The 21,617-nt window shown below is 28.0% G+C and overlaps 1 protein-coding gene and 1 long non-coding RNA gene across 6 annotated transcripts in view; one reads left to right on the top strand and one right to left on the bottom strand.

Moving 5' to 3' along the window:
- Positions 1-16,673, bottom strand: part of LOC108757023 (SEC14-like protein 2) — a 20,785-nt gene extending 4,112 nt beyond the window's left edge. The window contains exons 1-6 of one of the 5 annotated variants that reach the window (XM_018501270.1): positions 16,466-16,673; positions 16,203-16,300; positions 11,172-11,315; positions 4,350-4,419; positions 2,911-2,954; positions 632-749 (exon numbers count right to left, since the gene is read on the bottom strand). In XM_018501270.1, coding sequence (XP_018356772.1) covers positions 632-749; positions 2,911-2,954; positions 4,350-4,419; positions 11,172-11,216 — 277 coding nt within the window. In that variant the 5' untranslated portion in view covers positions 11,217-11,315; positions 16,203-16,300; positions 16,466-16,673. Of the gene's footprint in view, positions 1-631; positions 750-2,910; positions 2,955-4,349; positions 4,420-11,171; positions 11,316-13,353; positions 13,741-16,051; positions 16,134-16,202; positions 16,301-16,465 lie in introns of those variants that run through there. The other 4 variants (XM_018501271.1, XM_018501272.1, XM_018501268.1 and 1 more) reach the window with 4 other exon arrangements.
- Positions 16,674-20,206: 3,533 nt separating this feature from the next.
- LOC108757027 lies at positions 20,207-21,006 on the top strand. The gene is made up of 3 exons (XR_001939880.1): positions 20,207-20,479; positions 20,559-20,752; positions 20,823-21,006. It is a non-coding gene; the product is annotated as an uncharacterized LOC108757027 (long non-coding RNA).
- Positions 21,007-21,617: the final 611 nt, after the last annotated feature.

The raw sequence follows: 21,617 nt of genomic DNA, 5'->3' as shown, positions 1-21,617 counted from the left end.
TATACATATATATCATATCTTTATAAATGACACTGTACTCAAACTTTCACCGTAATTATATCGACATCATTGAAGTTTATTAGTAGAATGTTTGCTTATTTAATATAATATATATCTTGCAATTATTATTATTCTCGAATTTTTTTTACAATAACATTTTATAATACTTGGAATAATTTGCAAGGTTGATCAAGTTATATTTTACTTATAAGTTACTTTTTATTATAGAAATTAAAGATAGTAAATTTGGGTACTTTATTTTTTATATTCTATTTTTGTATTATATTTTATCATTTAGTCCAATTTTGTATTATTTTTTGTATTACTATTTTTTGTAATTTCTTTTGTATTTTCTATTACTTAATTTCTATGACAAACACATAAAGAAAAATATAAATACATGAGGTAAAACCTTAAAAAGTAACTTATAAAGTAACTTTCCAAACCTTGATAATTTGATTGTGTTTTTCTCACTTTTAATTTAATATAATATATATGTCTGTTTTTTTTTTATAATACTGATAAAAATTGACATTATATATCGTTTCAATTCATGATGCTATAAACGTAAAAAGTTTAAAGCAGATTTATGATTCAAAGATTGATTACACTATAACAAAAGAGATTTTACCTGGTGCTCCATCTTTATCGAATCCACTCGTTCCGTAAGGCAGATATGGTTTTATTACTTCAGGAATTTCCCATTTGTCCAAATTATCAGCATCCCACTGCTTTCGCCATTGTAGCGACTATAAATATTTTTCTTCATTACATTATTGCAAAATATGCGTTGTGTCGTAAATTATCAAAATTATTAATGTTTTTGATATGTATTTCTGATTATTCTGATATACACTGATAAACACGTGACTTGTTATATTGTATTTTTATTGTTTCGAATATTTTACGATACATTTATAATGTGTGGATATACCTGTAATGTGTGCATATACCTGTGCTGCCATTTTTATTTTAATTAGATTTTAATAAATCTTAAATTTAATCAAAAGATTTTTCTATCACTCTTATTTTTTATGCAATAGCGTAAAATTAAAAAGTGTAAATAATTATACACACGTAACATTTGAATCCTAATACAACATGAAATATTTCCATATGAAATCTTTTTCTCTATAACATTAAGAAGAATACGTACCACCTATGTTATATTGTTGTAAAAGTTAAATTTCTTTCATGAAAAAAATATAATAGATTAATTAGATTATTCTAAATATATCCATTTATTGCTTGATTTACTCAAAACAGATGTAGATGACAGAAAAAAATCACGTTACAGTTTAAATAAATTGGCGGTATAAATAAAAAAAAAATGAAATTTTTTAAAATTATAATTGTGTTTTTTAAATTTTAACTGTAACTTCAAAATTCTTAGATTACTGTAATGTAAGTAGGTTAAAACATATTTAAATTTATCGTAAAAGTTATGCATTAATATCTTTTAGTATAAAATTATTGAATTAAAAAAAATATATGTAAAAAATATCATGTATCTGATTCACCCAAATATTACGTTTATAACCGAAATTCAAAATGATTTTATTATATCATTCTGTGTCTTATTCTTCCGTATAATATCTGTGTAAAAGAATACGGCTTATAAATAGGTTTATATGTTACGGTGTAACACGTACCGTTGGAACGTCTTTAGTCGGTGCTAAGATATCTGAAGACACACTGAAGAAAGAAATATTTCTCATAATTTACAGTTAACGATTTCAGGAATAACGGAGTTTCACGCGGAATAGAAAGTGAAAAAGAATAATTTCCTGAAGAAATTACTTTGGAATATCAAGCCGTATCATAGATCCTTGGTTTTCAATCATTATGAAACTTCTCAGCGTAAGAATACGGATGGTGATTTCGCGAACGTGCTTCAAAGGATCGGTACATTACTTTCGACTTATAAAATGGCATGTACAGAGAACAACTTTCTATTTCATAAAACATCTAGGAGAACAAAAAAGCGGCACTGTTGACAGCAAATCTTCAACATCCAATACGAACGGAAGGATACTTTCTTTAATTTATTCGCGATAGAATTAACTGCGATTAGTTTGAATGATGTTGGCAATTATTTGATCGTTACTTACATAAAAAGATTGTTAAATTATCGTCTTGTGTGTGACATTAACAAATAATATAAAATATTAAATTTATTATGTTTGCTACATATTAAGTTTAATGTGTGTGTGTGTGTGTGTGTGTGTGTGTGTGTGTGTGTGTGTTGTGTTGTGTTGTGTTGTGTTGTGTTGTGTTGTGTTGTGTATATGTGTGTAATATTATTGAATATATATTATACATTAATAAATCTTTATTATTAAATCAAAGAATATTTATAAAAAATAATTTAAAATTTACATTTATCTATCTATCTTTGTTTAATTTATGATGTGAGTAACGTTTCTGTCAGATGAATTGGATTGACAATGACGTGACATACATCTTGACATTCTTGACCGGCATTCAGTTCCGATCAAGATAGAATTCACAAAAAATAGATAAAGATTTCTCATCAAGACACGTCACACAAAAGAAGTTTTTAGAATGCAACGAGCTGTGATGCGACTCACTAAGTTTACGCCTGCCGCGTTAATATTTAATGAGTCGCGAGTAATTCACGTGGCAGAGAAATTTAAAAGACTCGGTGACTGTATCCGGAACGTGTTTCACCAGACTTTCTCAATTGGATTCGTCTGTGTTTTGTGTAATGTGAATAGTGAGTCTAACCTGAGGGAACGGAGGTCGAATACGTAACCGGCGTAACGTCCGGAGACAGAATAATGTAAAATACATATCCACTTTATTTAGTATATAAGTGAAATATGAGAATGTAAAATATGCGATTGTAATATGAAGAAAACGTTCACATGTTCTTGCACAATTACTTACGTCTCTCAGCATTTTTTCAGCTGCAGTAGGATCCCATTTTCTTGCTATAAAAAGCATAGAAATATAAATTTATTTTAACTTAAATGTATTATTTATCGTATAATAAATAATACATTTCTCAGAACTATTTAAATTATCGGTAAAAAAAAATATTGCTTTATATATAGGTATCTACGATATTTATATGTATATGCAAAATCTATTTATTATCGTGTAACTTGCAAGTGCATACAATATCAAATAAAATTTACATATATATATTATTATACATATGACATCATTAAAAAAATAAGAAAAAATGTACAGTTTTTACTCACGTAGTTACATAGTTATCGCGTTATTTATTTAAAATAAAATTTATTAAATTATTCCAATAATATTGTTTCAATATATATTAAAAACATTCTTATGTGCACTGACGTTGTTTATTGGATATATGAGTCGTAGCAATTTGTGTGACTCACAATTCTATAGAGCCAGTTAATAATAACCGATAATTTCGAGTTTCCTCAATTTTGTAGTTTTGTTTCAAAACAGTTTAATAACTTCGCTAAGTGCTGCTTCGAAACATATACATGCACACATATAAAAATAGGTAAAAGACAATGGATGTCACGTCAATTATTCACGATATTTCTCACGATGCACATGACTACGTTATGTACACATAACACAGAATAAAACATTTATTGAAATCACGAAGCATAGCTTCCTATTATTAAATACGTTGACTGCGTTCAGCACTACAATATGCAAAAATATGTAGCTTTGCACTTATTAAAATTGTAAAATTATTTAATATGCTTGATCTTGTCTTTAGTTTTTCATTGGATCTACCAAGGGGAATATCAGATAAGAGATTCAGAGATTTTAATGCGCTTTTTGCAAACTTTTTGTAACAATGATTGTAATAATTTGAAAAACGTAGTGTATAAATGAAAATATCAGTATCTTTATAAAATTTCATTTAATATTATTAGTTTTAATTACTTTTTGATTGTAACGAAATTTCATGAAATTACGTATTGTGTTTAATTATTATCTATTATATAATACTAATGTATAATTTCATGAAAATTTTCATTACAATCAAAAAGTAATTAAAACTAATAACATTAAATTAAAATTTATAAAGATACTGATATTTTCATTAATACAGTACGTGTTTCATATTACTATAATAATTATTTAAAAAAATCGATTTCTTCGAAACTTAGGTCAATGGTTGAAACGGCCGGATACGTATCGTTTTTTTTCCCCTCAAAAAGACTGTAAAAAGCGCATAAAAATCTCCGATCCCGTCGCCTGGACGGATCCCTTCACCCGTTCCCCTTGTAAGTATATAAACCAATTATTCAAGAATTTTACAGCAGTTGCAAAGATATTTTTTTCTGTTGAACGCAGCCATTATTAATTGGTTATCAGGGAGAGGGCCATACCTCTTAACCAGCGAAGCAGAAAGTAGTCATCGTGGTGTGGCTGTAGGATATCTTGCACTGACCGTCGAAACTGCACGAAGAAGAAAGGAAATATATAGATCTGCTTTGTTTATTTTTTATATATTATATAAATAACATTATTATTAAAAGCGTTCACTTTTGATTGCACAATTTTGTGATTTATTATTATAATTTCTCATTTGATTTATGAGTATTTATGAATCGAATGTAAGAACGAGGAACAAAGTTTTACTTTATAAATATGTATCATGTGTATCATGTTTGCGAACGTTATAGCGAAGCAATTATATACGTTTATTTTTATACAAATATAATATGCTTACGTAAAGATTATATTATACGTTTTTTTAGAAATAATGCACACTGACTTCATTTTATAATACTTCACATTATTGTTGCACCGCAACGTTTCCAACATGCGATTCTTAATTATGATTTATAGGAAACAAGTACCACCGTGTGATATAATAATAATGATATACGCGAGGAAGTGAAACTTCCTTGTCGATTTCTGTAATTATCAATTATCTCCGTGAGAGAAAGAAAGAGAGAGATGAAAAAGGTCCGTACTGCGTTGTACATTATTAAACCTAATCAAAGTGTCTACTTTCACTTAAATCCATAGGAGAGCGCAGAGTTTGGTGATATTAATATTTACTTTGCATATATATAGATTTTGCATATATCTCTTTGCATATATCTTGCTTTTATATGATGTTTATCTTTAAATAATATATCCTTTTTATACAGAGAAGTTTGCATTTTTTTTAAATCAAACGTCAGACAGTATGTGTGGCAAACTGATAGATAATAAAAATTAAAAGTAATTTGAAGATATTATCTCGTACAATTCATCAGCCTAAGGTTATAATTATACAGTTTACTATGAGTATGCACATTAATTTTTTTACAATTTCATTGATTTTTATTGATAATAATTTTAGTTTTTCTCTTCAGTTAATGCTATGTAAATATATTATTACAAAGTATAATAAAATAGAATTTATATTTTTCCTCGAGCGTTTGTATCACTTGATTATTCTTGAAAGTTGCTTAAAGGATTTGAAACAATTTCATGTATGAGACTTTTTATAATCCCATGTATGAATTTATTAAATAATTATCTATTTATGGATATATCGCCTTGAATAAAAGGTGCATTTATTGATAACAAAATGTTTTCACTAAAAGAAAGAAAGGAAAGAAAAAAAAGAAATATTGGCTTATTGTTTTGCCATCAAGTTAATCAATGTAACTCTTTCTTAACAAAAAAAATTATTTGCATAATTATTAATCCTCATCCTCAATTATCAAAATGTAATTTTCCTAATGACAGTTACTCACAATATAAAGTAAACATAACATATAACAAGAAAGTATTGCTGCAAGGAGGCAACAATTTTCGATTGGATTTTAAGTTTATGAGAGTAGCATGAACTGTAATGAAGTTTTCAGTAGAGCTGGATAGTTGAACAAGATTAAAGCGTATAGCAGTTAAAATTCTTCTTACGAGAGAGCAGGGAAAATTTTGCTAACTATTCTATTAAAAAATCGTAAATTGTTGTATCATAAAATAATTGCCCTTCACATGCACGAAATAACCGAAATGATATAATGAATATATGTCGATCTCTTGCGTGAAAGATGTTATAACATTGATTTGATTTCATTTCTCAATAAACAGGAATGGAAAAAAAGGGTGCAGACAGGAGTGAGAGGATCAGAATAGGTCACACATAATTATCGAACGAAGTAAACCGGTTTCTCTTCTCAACAATTGGACTTTGTAATCGCGATAGATTTTTTTTTTCTCTGCATGTTCATCGGCTAAAGCTAATGGTATTGTTTTATAAATGCTCAATAATCGCATAAGGAGCACAAACAGTTCTTTCTTTCACATCGTTTTGAATCGATCGAGCGTGAAACGCTAATTGAAAAAAAAAAAGATTCTAATCGAACTTTACAGACGCTATCAGTGTAGCTTTTATATTCGCTGTTTGTTTCAAGTGCAAGAAGTAAAAAAAAGCAAAGATATCTTTTGGCGCCTTAATATTAGTTTTCATGATACTAATTACATCTGTACATTTAAGAAGGTTCATCGAATACTCAATGAAGGTCGCACATGTTTAATCACCGTCATAGCTGCAGATGACAATACACTACAATAGAAAGCCGTTTACAGCGAAACGATAACAATCAACAATAAAAATGCAATATTTCTTTTCGATACAATTTCTATGGTCTTTTACGATGGAATCGAGAGGAAGTTGCTTGAAAATAGAGATAAAATATAACAGAAATCGGGGATTCGTCACAAGGAACTTTCTCGAAAGTAAATTACGAAACAAATAATTGTTTTTGGAAAAAGACTACTTACGTGAATTACGTAAAATATAGATTGCAATTCGTTATAAGTTATAGAAAGTATCAAAAATACAGTGTGAAAGCAATATTTCTTTATAATCAATTATGATAACTTTGTTACGAAACAATAAACTCGCATCTATATTAAATAAAAGTTAACATGGTTTTGTAGTAAAACATCATGAGCATCAAACACATAGCAAAAATATCGTACATATTTTCCATGAAATTACGAATGCAGTACCATTAAATATTTTTATCCGAATAGCATATGACATAGAAAACGAGAAAAATTCTAAGCGAGTGCTTTTTATTGATTAATATATTACTCTGATATTAATGATATTAAAATACATCTTACGAAACGTGATCAAAGTTTCTCCTGATCTTCTAATAATGCAATAAATTATATAAAAATAACTTCAATGCGAAGATATTTAGATGGTTTTTGGAGATATTATATGCCTAAATTTTTTTTTTGTTTCTTTAATAAACGTGATTTTAAAATTATAAAATTAACATTTTACTTTTAATTAATTATAAAATATTAATAAAATTATGGTCATTAACTTGAGATAGAGAAAGCAAGAAGATGTCGAAAGAAATGCAAAATCTAGAAAACACGCTATGCAAAAACATTAACAATTAATATTTTCCTTGATTTACTATTAATCATTTACTTAATTATTTATTTACAATTCCTATGAATTGCCAATATCTGAATTACGAAAATACTTCGATAATTGCATAGAGAGAAGCGAATATCCTTTTTAAAATCATATAGCGTGTTTACTAAATTTTGCATTCCTTTCGATATTTTCTTATTTACTTTATCTGAAGTCATAGATTATTATTGCAAATTTCTACTGATATTTCCAAGACATTTTGTACGATTGCTTCATTCAAACGGATTGAGTCGAGAAAAAGTCATTTTATGCATATGCACGTCGCGAAGACATCTTGTGTGCGTGTATTGAGTGTATATATTGCATCGATGTCGTAATTCAAGACAGCGCGGGTGAATTTGTATAGCATTGGTATGCATTGAGGACCTTTTAAAAGTGTGCGAGATTTGCGTGTGCCCAATTATTCTTAATCACGAGGCTGTGATAGTTTCCAAATATAACAGATGAAAGTGTCTCCATCATCATCGGCATAACGTTTTTTCTCGAGCGACAGAAAAAAAAAACAGTTGAATTTAACTGGTCACGTTAATTGATGTCAAACGAGCAAAAAACTTAATAAACTTTTTCAATATATGTGTCACGTACTAAATGTTTTACCTTTTTTTTTTAGTGACACATCTGAAATGGTAAAATTTTTAATATTAAAACATAACAAACATATAAATTGAAATAGAGAAAAAACTGACTCAGATTTTCTGCCTATTTTTATGAATCTTAATTGACATAAAAAAATTTTCGACATAAAATCTAGTTAGTATTGAAACAAGGTCGTAAATCGAAAGGCAATCGACGATTCTTTTCTTACGACGCAATCGGAAAAGTGCCAATCTCTTCGCGATCCACTGCATCTTGCTGCTTGAAATAAGTGCTCGACTGTTTACTATCCGTTCTAGATATCAGAGGTGAATGATTACTAGGTTATAAGAGGACTGAAGCAGTTTCTCTACGCGCATTAAAGTCTTTGCCTTCAATATCTTGTATCACATATACCGAAATTTTCAACTCTATTGAGAAATCATGTCAGTAAATCTGAATTAACCTGATACCCTTGAGAGATTCTTTGCCGAATCACAGGGTGGATATAATTTCTTTTAAAAACATTGAGAACTTTTTTTCATAACCTGTTTTAACGTAAAGATTTTTTGTGCAAATTATATCTTTGAAAGTATCTTATAAAATTTTCATAGTAAAATTATTTTCATGTGACATTTGCGTTAATAAAATTAATAGTTAACATGATTTTATTAATAGTTAATATCTTAAGCTAACGATATTTTTAATTAAATTTGTTTTTCTTTTTCAAATTTTGGAAAGAAGCAGATACAGTTTGGAAACATATGAATTCTTCTATTTACATTAAAAAAATATAATTATTTGCTTTATGAAGTTCTTCATCTTATATCTATGCGTTTTATTAATATATCAATTCTTAATAAAAAATTTTCATTAAATAAAAACGTTCTTTAATTTTTGTCTTTTTGTCGAGAAGAAGAAAAATAGATTGTTTGATTTAAAGGATAATAATGTTTGTAAAAATTGTATTTGCTATGTGTCTGCTTAATCATCGAACGTCAATAATCTATACTTATCAACTGTATTTATGTGCATGCTTCATAATTAAATAGTCAATTTGTCGAGTATCCAATAAATGTCAATCTTTTAAATTTATGTGATAACTAACGCTATTACATTGGTGTATGTTACATCATTTGCGTGAGATACTGATATTCCTGTCGACGCCGGCGTTTAAAATATTTCTGAATTATCTCGGGCAAGCCTGACGATGAAATTTGTTTGAAATTTTATATATGGAAATATATTTATAAAACTTATCAATATTATCATTTTTACGTGTGTAAACATAAAATAAAGCAGAAACTCGGGAATAATAAATAAATGCGCATCGACACTTCCTGATGTGCCCTTTTTTTCTTCAAACTGTGGTATAACATTTATTTCTTTATTTAAATGTATTAGTCATGCCAGAATAAAAGTTTAATAATTATCGATATTTACATATTTCTTAAATTTATGTAAATTTATCAAGTATAATAGAGATAAATTTTAGCTTTTAAAATAACCTTGTCATTTATTTTTAGAAGAAAGAAAAAGTAATAACTTGATTAACAAGTTTTGTCCGCAAATTAATTAAAATTCACAATATACGATTAATTAACATTAACTTGAACTTTTGCAATTCATTAGCATTTCCAGAAATAAGAAAAATTGTTTGAACTTTATTGCATTATAGTTTTGTAAATAATTAAATGTTATTTCAGTAATTTATTTAATCATTTATATTAATAATTATACGTACGCATCTCGGGTGTTTTTCATATTGTAACATGTAAACTTAAGCACAGAGGATATTTTTTTATGTGTCATATTGCTGTTTTTTAACATATTTATTAAAAGTTAATATTAAAATAAATAGTTTTAACAAATTTAAAAGATCTAAAAGCACTTGTTTATTTAGTATTTTTTATAATTTATTATTATTATTTTTATAATTGTAGAAAATATTTTTTATTCCGATGAGGAGAAAAACTAAACTATGAATACCTAAGTAAATATATGATATACTTTATTCATATGTAAATTATATATTCTTTTAAATAATTTTATGCAAAATAGTCACATTAACAGAAAATCTTGTCTCTATTGTGTCTATTATATAAAATTGTTTAAAAGAATATATAATAAAATAGTGCGTTTGTATGTCGAAACTTTATCACTATTAACAACATGATCCTGGAAGATATCTGATGCATTTTGAGCGATTAATTGACCTTACTGACGTACACATGAATGAGAAAAATAAAAAAATCCTTGAAATTACAATATTCCTTGAAACAGTGTATACATACCTTGAAATTATAAATAACAATGTTCTTAGGTGCTGCTTATTAGCTTTAATATTTTCGTGAGAACGAGAGAGAGAGAGAGAGAGAGAGAGAGAATTTTTTAAAAGAAGATGTGTCGATTTTGTCTTCGGAATGATAAGTAAAAGTAGTATGTTATTTATAGATTTTGAGCTACTAAATCTGATTTTAATCTTAGTCGGAAAAATAGCATATGAAATTATTGAATATAATAAAAAGCCATTATATGAATGGTATGTTAATGAAAGTGTGAAATTATAATAAAATACTTTTAATGAACGAAATCTATATCTATACATATAAAAAGAATGTATACGAAAAGCAATAAATAAAAGCAATAAAATTGGAAAAAAAGTAATATAACAATTATTCTTGCTCAGAATCGTTCTCATTATTGCCAACATAATTTTGAAAGTTTTCTGATAGATACTAAGCGTAACTGGCGAGTATATGAGTGGGAAGAAAATCTTTGAAATTGGGTGTAATGAACAACAATCTTTTGTTTTCAAGATATCATGATTTAATCAAGATTTAAAATAATTATCATGTTTTACTAGTAGGAAATACGATTTAATATCCATGAAACTCAACATTAAGATAAAATTAATTTACTTTATAATATTACTTTATAATATTAAAAATACCAGAAGGTTTATATTAATCGTTAATGAGATCCTATTATCTCGATTCGGCGCAATTCGCCGGTTCGCGTTAAAGAAGCCATGATAGTTGTCTCACGCCATGTCTTAGCACCGAGACACTACCATGTCTCCAGATACTACTTTTTTAACATTCTCCTTTCTAGAATAAATTATATTAAAATATATATATATATATATATAGAATAAATTATATTTCTGCTGTCTTACCTTCATCAATGCAAATCGCTGGTCATCCGCCAATTTTAATGACATTTTTGTTATTAGACCACTTAAGAATTCACAATCACGTCTCTTCAGTTTATCGGTAGATTGTTGAATTTAAAAATAATTACAGTCGATTTTTATCTATGGCTAGAATAAAAACATTGGTATATATCATCTACATTAAAGCTGTTAAAACAAGTTTTTATCAAAATATGTAGTATATAACGCATATATTTATTATTTTCGTATCGTTTGCGATTACATAAGTATGTGATATACATATAATGCTGATGGAGAATAATTATTATTATTACATGAAAATGTTTTTGTAGTGTTAATTAAAAATCAAAGATATATGAATTTTTTAATTGATAACGTCATTTATATTGATCAAAGATTAAAGTTTAAGAAAGACATGCGTTCATGATTACTTCTAATCGATAAACAGTGAATTATATAAATTAATTACTCGCATGATCGTCTTGAATTCTTTAATTAATTATATATTATATACTAAATTAATTCATACAGTACAGGAACAATGTTCAAAACAATAAGACATGAAAATCTGTATTATTGCTTCTTTAATTATAATAAATGAAAATTATTGATAATTCACTGATCGCCCCAAAATAGCTATAATAATTATAAAATTTGCATTTTTATTATGAGATCAAACTGCCAGTGGTTGTGATTTTAATGAAATATTATTATATTTGAATTATATGTGAAGAAATAAATGCAGAGTATAATAATGTTTTTATCGGCGTTAAATCACATATGAATTTTTTAATCGATAGTATACATCATATTTGCGTCAGTTAAGATCAGAGTTTAAAGACAATACATATTTTACAATTTCTTCTAATCAATAAGCAGAATAGAATATGAAAATTAATTATATTTTGCTTTTCTTGTACTTTAGCTAGCTAATTATATTATATGCATATATTATTGAATTGATTGAATGTATATTAAAGCAATAAGACAACACGATATTATTGTTTCTTTAAAAATGTATATATGTCACATCTCAAAGTATAATTCAAAATATAAAAGACGGATATGTTAGACATAATTTTTGGCTGCGAAAATTTTTTCAGTTAATTTAAATAGTAATAAAAATTTGATTTAGTTTTATTATCAATAAAACTAATAGCTTTAATTGGGATCTCACACACAATAATACTGTCAAGTTTCAACAAATATAAATATAATGTATAATTATTAATGAATTAAAGAGGAATATCTATGAATCTAGATTTGTCTCGAGCAGTAATATTCTCTAAATAGATAAAGCTATCTGCGATAGAGCGCGATACAGATAAAAAGAATTAAGAAATCCAGATTGCTGCACAACATTATTAGGATTTGTTGATGCTGATAGTATATTTAGTGATTGTGTAAAGTACACAATCTGTATAAAATTGACTTGAAATATTGTCAATAATTTTTATCTAAGACTAAGAGAATGTCAAAATATTACTAATCAGTATTATTGATTGGGTCCGCGTAGAAGATATTTGCGGAAAAGTTTATTTGGATCTATTCAGTCGTTAAGTAAAACTTATTTAAAATTGCAGTAAAATATAATTATTGCGCCGTATAATCATCGTATAATCATAGAGTAATAAGTATAAATTGCATTGTTTCTATATGAAGTTCTCACGCGGTTTAGAAAGAATGAGGTTGAATCATATCACTCCCTCTTTTTCTAAAGTATCAAGTCGAAAAGAGATACTAATTCAGTTCTTTCTAACGGAACACAGATATATTAAGCTTATAGGAAATTTACAGTCTATTTTTCTCTGACTAAATCGCTATTTTCTTCTTTGTAGTTGGTTTCAAGGCATATTCACGACTAAGACTTTTGATTATTGAAACAAAAAAGGACTTAAGAAACTTGTAGTTACAAGTTCCATCATGTCACAAATGAGATAACATGTAGTAACAACAAATTTAGAGACGACGCAGTGTTTAAAAATCATTGACGTTTTAAATATGTTGTAGGCATTGAGACTTTCTTTCGTGTTATTATTGTGATATCATTTGTCATGTACCACATGCTATAATTTAGCACGTATATAAAATTTGCAATATAATAAATTGATATAATCTTAAAAGAGGAACATCCCATTATACACAATCTTATACACAACTTGTAAATATTTCCTCACATATGTACCTGTATTATTCGAATTATCTATCACAAGCGCATTTTTAACGTTTACCGTATCTGGGAACACAGTGTAAAAGAAAGTTTTTTAAGTCTAAATTGAAGAAGTTGTCAGAAATCATGAACAGCACGAAGATATCAGCCAATAGTGTTTATTCACTCAACGAACGTGAACCCGGGGACCACCTCGAACTCGCGATCGCGATTGTTCGGCGATGACTGGACTGACTGTATTCAGGTCGATGCCGCAACAGGTGTCTATTGCAGCGACCACGATTGCTGCGCGTCTGCGTGCACGCGTGCGTACATCTGCACGCGCCTACCTTCACTCGACGCGATTACACTTACGAAGATGAGATAGGTATCAACGTCACGAGGCGAACGGTACCGAAGGAATGGTATACCCAGCTTGTTCTCGACAATGGCAAATTTCCAATCGCCCCACCATCGGATCATTCGCACCAGCCACCTTCCTCCGTCACCGCGACGTCGTTCGGCAGAGCTGGTGCACGCGCGAGGTGAACGCGCGGTCCTGTCTCTCCGTTCAGAAACTTGACAAACGGGCTGTCGCGCCCAAGTTCCAATTTCTCGACCTGATCCTCACGCAGATAGAACTGCTGAAATACCTAAAAATTTTGACATATACAAATCTGAAAATAATTTTGTTAAATCCAACGAAATATTTTTGAAGAATACTCAAGCAATGATAAGTGGTACTGTCAAAAATTTGATATTTCAGCGATCAGCTTGAGCGTCTTACATAAATTATGTTTGATAGTGCAACAAAATTTACTTTCAAATTTATATCTAGCAAAATTCTTAGGTTTTAGACAGTAAAACTTAATTGTTCTTTTTGTGCATGCAGTTGCGTTTCGACATCGCGATCGGAGTTACGCAGCCACGTATTCGGCATTAAGCGTCCGTTACTACCACCATCACCGTCACAGAATGAGGTTCATGCGGTCAGTGCGACGCGATTGCATCATGCTCTGGCGATGGTGCACCGCCGAATCCGTGCGCGGCGCTTCATGAGCAGTCGCTATCTCTCTTGGAGAAGAGAGTCTCCACGTCATCCCCAATATTCTCTTCTAAATGATTTCCGAGGGATGCACGATGTTAAGGATGCATTACACATATTTCCAAAATAATGAAAAAGTTACAAAAAAATTACAGATTATTCTAAAATCGCATTTAACAGTAATATAAAAAATTTAGCGATGGTCCACCATCTGGATCGAAATTATTTCAATTAGAAGTAGTATTTTTTTTAAATCTGTGTTATATTGTAATATATGAGAGCGTATTATAAAATAATGACAAAAATCTGAATTTTTATACAAATGGTACTTAAAGTATATTCGAGATGATTTATGTAAAATTATATTGTGATGCAGAGATTAGTTGTTCTGTAAATAAAATATTTATTTTTTGTAATTCTTTAACTAAATTTTGAATCGCAATGCAACTTTATATAACTCATTTTGAATACTTCAAGTATTTATACAAAAAATTGTAATATTTGTTATTTTTAAAATTTTTATTTATAATAGTAAGAATAATGATAAAATGAATTAAATAAATGAATTAAAAATGTTATTTAAGAAAAATAGAGTTGCTATATACACAACTTTCATATATATATATATATATACATAAAGTGTAAATATTAACATATTTGTAAAAATAGGTATAAAATAACAACTTAAGGATACAAACACTAGAATAGTATGAAGAATAAGGAATATAGAATTTCAATCTATTAGAAATCGGATACACCGAAATATATAGTTTCTGATCGGTTGAAATCGTTACTCGGTAAAAAATTTTTCTTACATGGATATGTATAAATATGTTTACAAATATACATAAACATTTATAAACATATACAGTCAATGATTGTCATATATGATTGTCAATCGTATATGAAATCAAATGTGTCCATACATGTTCATATATTCCTCTTTCTTTTGTAAAATTACTTTTTAATGTAATAAAAATAATAATAATAATGTAAAAACATAAAAAATAATTAAAGGGATAATTTTTGCAATGTTTGTTTTAGAAAAAAAACAAGATTGAAGAAATATAAAAAAAAATTGCTCATACACAATTATGCATAATTTTGTACATAATTATACATAAGGAATTTTTTTACATTTTTTTAAACTTGATTTTTTTTTAAATAAATAGTTGTGAAAATTAATTTTTTCATTATTTTTAATGTGTACATTGCTATTAATATTTCTATTAAACTAAAAAATAATTTTACAAAAAAGGACATATGAACATGATTACGTATGTTTATGAATATTTATGTTTATACATATTTATGCATGAACCATTTTTTACCATTTAATACTTCCACGATGCGTATTATGGAATTTTCCGAGGATAAATTTCGATCGGAATTATTTCATTCTTCCAGAAAACACAATAAAAATCTAAGAAATAATAATACTTATTCCGCAATCAGAATCTATTATAAATAATTTCATAATACGCATCTTGGATTTAAAAATTAGACTAAATATCAACTTTTAATCAACTAAAAGACGACAAATGTTCCAACTATAATATAATCAACTATCAGTGAGCTAATGTAATCGATTTTATGTTAACTAACCGACAATCATCTAACCTTATTTTAATAGTCGACTAAATATAGACTTTGAAATCAATTTAAAATCAACGAAGAAATGTCGATTACCAGTCGATAAACAGTTAGGCATGCTGTATTTATAGGCACGTTTTGCTTTTTTCTACTAATATTCTTCCGGCGTGAGGCAATAATAAATCATATTGATTTGGCTTACTATTAACTTGAGAAATTACGAGCGCTTTTGTGTCGCAATACATACGTGTAGAATGGCATATATTAGAGGTTCATCTTGAAAATTTATTTATAGCCTGCATTCAGCGCTCTAAATGCCATTGTTCAATTTAGAGATCCGTTTATCTAATATTAAAATTATATCTAATCTTGAGTCACGAGTTTATAAGTTTATTATCTTCGTATGATTATTTTCGATATTTAGACTTAAAAATTTCACTATTTACGCACATCGAATTTTAATTCGAGAGATCGTTGAAAAGAAAATTGTACTAAATTTGTCATGCGTACTTCAAGAGAAATCGTAATGTAACTTGGCTTCAAGGTCAGTTTAAATGTCCGGCAAGTTGAGCACCGAAGTAATCGTTCTCCATCTTGCTATAATCATATACGATTCTCTGTAACGGAAGATTCAACCTAATCCGCACATAAGCGGAAATTTTCTAGTCGACACTGTAAATACTAATTCTTTTTGTGCGCCTTTCTGTCACGCTTTTACTGTGACATGAATTGCATCGCGAGCGCAAGCGAAACGAGACATTTGCTTCATTAATTCAGCAGTGATCGAAATTTTGCCTGACGTGGAATATTTACTAAATCATCGTGACAAATAAAGAAAAATAAAATTAAGGATGTATGTGTCACATCTAAAAATACAATATCAAAAATATAAAAACTTCATATAATTGTTTTATTATTATTATATCTCCGTAAAATTTGAACAGTTCTCTTATTGATTTAAAAATTATTCAATTTTTTTTCCTTGATTTTATTACAAAATGGTTTTTTGTAATATTTATTTGCAAATTTGATGAGGTAGTAACATTAAGAATTCGATACATAATGATTTGGGTGCAGTTTACTAAAAAATTGTATGCATATATATTGTATATAATTACGCATTAATTAATATTTAAGCACTAAAATCCGCTTTAAGCGAAAATAATATTTTTTTTATATAAAATTTATTCTCATCGGTCCAATCTTGAATTATAAATATTAAGAATTAAGTTAAATTTTATACATAAATTGTTGCAAAATATTGTCATTTTGCTATATATATATATATATATATATATATAAGATCATTATATATATTCAACTTATTTGTTATTTCCTTTTTTGTAGTTGGTTTCAGGTCATATTCAGGGGCTAATACCATCAAAAGTTTTTGAATAATATTGTTTGATATTAGTTTTTTTTGGCTAATACTTTTAATTGATATTGTATAACCCAAACATCTTTAAAAATCATGATTACATTGATTAATAGATGCTTTTAAACTAACGATTGCTCATTTATCATATGATGGTGGAAACAGCTATTATTGCCATTTAATTTTTCAACAGATTGTAGCAGATTTTTTTCTTAACTTTCTTTACTTATTCATTAATCTGATTTAATCTGATTTAATTGTCCGTACATATATCATTTCTTTTGTGTCACTTTCACTCGGACTGTTAAATCTGTTATTCAATGAGGATTCATTATATCGTTAGGGCATCATGTACAGTTCTGGTGGCGGTATCTGTCGATAAATGCAAGTACTGCTTTCGCATTGAACATCGAACTTGATCATTTGATTTGACTTCTACTTTCCGAATATATTCGATCATTCGAAATTTTTGGACAAATTTCAAACAAGCTGAATTCATAGCACGATTCGAAGTTATAACGTAAGCCACAAAATTTCAGTCAACTAATATTCTTTATTTTTAAAAAGGACTTCGTGTTAAAATAGTCATAAAATGACTATTATGAAGCAAATGACAACATATTTATATTTAAATGTTTTAGAAAAACTCATTGCAAACTCGATACCTATTACATTATATGTTTACTTAAATAATATGTTTTATTCATATATGTTTCAAGCATTTTATATATAGGATTATTATTTATACACGCGTATGATTTAAATATCGATGTATACAGTGAATATCCCAAAATTCGCAATTCAAAATTTAGCAAGAAAGTTTTCGAAAAATTAAATAAAAAGGGTTATTAAATTTTTATTTTAAGCAATAGTTTCTATAATATAAGGGTTTAATTATAACTAATTACATTAGATGGTTATTTATGAGTATTACTGAACATGCTGATGAGCGTGCTGAAGTGTTCGCTCATCAGCACTCACTGATATTACAGGCGATTCATGTGATTATCTAGATATAATCTGTAATTGGCTATATTTACATAATATTTATATAATAAATATCGTACTATTTCAAAAATTATTGCTAAAATAGAAATTTACAAATAGCGTTTTTATTTAATTTTTTGAGAACTATCTCTTACTATAAAATTTTATGTTGTAAATTTTAGGACACTCTGTATACGTGTACATATTGCATGCTCTGTACATGTATATTTTCATAAGCACCAAATCCATGTGTGACTTTTAGAGAAATCGAGTATCTACTGGCTAATATTAAAAAACAGTAATTATAATTATTTACTTTTATATATAAATATCAAAAGCAAAAAGTTTAGTACCTTTTTGTACTCCAAATAATTAATTACTATTTTTTAGTAAAAATTACGGCCAGCACGGATTTCTAAAGGAAGCCATTAATGACAATGAGTCTGTTTTTTATTCCTGTAATATTAAACTGTACTTTTTCTCTCACTTTAGTTAAATATCAAACATATATCTATTTACTTTAAATTTCAATAGTACATATACACTAGTTCAGCTATAAAAAACATATCTGATAATAACTTCTATACATTTGGGAGTATTCGACGAACTTCGATCTAATCGACGATTATTTCATTGAATTGCTTGCAGCAAAATTTCTAATTCTATAATTCGTTGAATCTAATTCTTTTTTTTATATATCAAATTAAAAAATTAACAATTATATCTATTTGAAATATTGCATATACTATTTAATGAGTTAATTGCTGAGTAATACCTGCATTATTTTATTAATGTAGAATAGAGTTATTAATCTTTTTATTATTTACAGAAATAAAAATTAAATCGGGGACGAGTTGAAAATTTTACTGTAATATATTCACTGCCACGTCATTTTATAACATTCCTTTTCAAAAGTGCTCCGTCATTCAAATACGAATAACACCAAATTCTCTTGCGAAATCTTGTCATTCAATGTTTTTTGTAAGGAAAATGAAAGAAGATAAATTTGAATTCCAGTAATGCTATATAATATTGAGTATTATTTATGTATAAATGTATATCGCAATAGCATTATGGTACTAATATTGTTGAAACATTGCAATATTGTTGCAATGATATATATATTGTATGGGATAATTCGTTGCCCTTAATTTAATTTTTCTATGTGTAACAATAAAAAATAAATAATTCTATATGTATTATTGAAATAATATAGATATATTTTTTTTTAAATAAGAATTCTATATTATTTGCATGAGATGTAAAATTTCCTATTTTATTTTAAAAATCTAAATTCACAGGTCTAATTTTTTTATGATTGAATATGCTGCATAAATTATTTTACGATTAAACTGTTGTTTATCTTTATATGTTCAAAAGATATATGTAGAACATCAATGTTTATTTATAAATTGTAAATTATCAAAGAGAACAATGCAAATTGAGATACATTTTTGGAATTTAAAATACATTTTACTCGAATAATTACAGTTAAAAAATTATACGAGCGATATATTATATAACGTTGTAGAATTAATTCCCAATTAATTGATATTTAAAATTAATTGAAATTTGGTTGAAGCTATTCTGTTCCAACATTGACTGCAAAGAAAACAGCTTCGCATTGTAAAATTCTTTAGTACGATTGGTTTTGTTCTTAATTCCTTACTGCATTTAAATGTATAAACTAATCATATTAATTTTACAACACAGTATAAAATTACACTGCTTTTTTTTTGCTGAACGCGCTTTTATCGAAGCTGCAAAAGTAACGGTGTATGATAATATATGATGAGCACAACGCGCAGTTGCAAATGCTGTATCCGTCTATACATATCGCGAGTTCGATTTCGAGGGTGATCGGGGGTTACGGCTTATAACAAGGAAGGTCGCGCGACGCGAATAAGTTCGACTCGACGCAGCTCGACGTGGTGGCAGTGCGACAGTGAGAGTCCCGATTCCCATAGTTTTCGCGAGGCGGATCGAGGTGCCTCGCGTAAGATCGCGTAGTATAAAGCATGCGAGTCGGGCGATCGTATTCTATCGGCACCGTCGAACTTCATCGTCGTATCCGGCATATCCCCGGCGAAAAAGGAGCGAGCGAATCGCGCGGTGACAGGGTCGATACGTTGACTTCAAGGGCGTGCGGCTCACCCACGCAGGTTCGTGGGACAGCAGTCTTTACGTAAGTCAGTTTTGTTACAAAATGATACGTATGTGCTTTGTGTTATTCGACGATAGACGCGAAATCGTGGATAAGACGATTAACGAGGTAACTCGCGAAACGTCGGGTGGAGCTTCGTCGATCGCGTCGCTGTATAGGTTATGTTTCTTTGGCAATTGACAAATGCTCAAGCAACGCTACTACTAAATATGTAACACGGAAAGGATCCATATGTATGTGTCGAAACGGACTCTGAATTTTTTATGACTGGGTTTGTATTGTTACGATAGCTAAAATATTTGAGATTATTTTGTAATTAATTTTGAACATGTGTTTTAAAGTGATATTTGGAGGAGTTGAAGAAGGATTGTCCGGCCTGTTTGCATGTGTGACATTGATTTGTCACGGAAACTGATGTGACGTGGAGTAAATGTAGTAGAGTTTATGCGATTTCAGCATGAATGTGATAAATATTGATGTTCCATTTATGCGCAGATTTATGCATGCAACTTAAATGTTTTCAAGAGAGAAATAAGCAAAAAGCAAAATTTTTTGCTTAATTAACATATTCATCGATATGTTCAAAGTAAAACTGCTGTTTAGCGAAAATTTCATGTAACTAAATTTATTCGTTCACTTTTAGGATACTTTAAAATTTTAATTTTTACTGTCGGCAAAAATAGATTTTTAGTAATTGATGCCTTTTTGCTATTTTACATTTTGTTCAGATATAAAGTTTATTTTATAGAACTTTATTGTTTGGTGTACATATGTATAATTAATTATAATACAAAATTTTGACCGGTTTTTATTTAAAATTTATTTTAGTGATTTCTAAATTATTACTAAATAATAAAAACAAAATATAACGACGATAGTTTGTATAAATTTTAAATACGATAACTTTTTTGCTACATTCAGTGATATAAACATTTCAGTTTTTTTAAAAAGGTTATGAGGCATTTATTTACTTTATTTATATACTGATTGTGACTTTTAATTTTTTTTATCAACATAGCATTAAAACATTATGAATCTTTAAAGTTTAGAAAATATTGTTTTATATTTATTAATATCTAATTAATATGCTTAGCATGATTCCAAAATTCCTCGGCGGTTACATTCTCACTATAAAT

This window comes from Trachymyrmex septentrionalis, unplaced genomic scaffold, assembly GCF_001594115.1.
Source record: "Trachymyrmex septentrionalis isolate Tsep2-gDNA-1 unplaced genomic scaffold, Tsep1.0 scaffold131, whole genome shotgun sequence".
NCBI lineage: Eukaryota > Metazoa > Arthropoda > Insecta > Hymenoptera > Formicidae > Trachymyrmex > Trachymyrmex septentrionalis.
The sequence above is the reverse complement of the archived record's forward strand: the minus strand, read 5'-3'. Positions and strand labels throughout refer to the sequence as shown.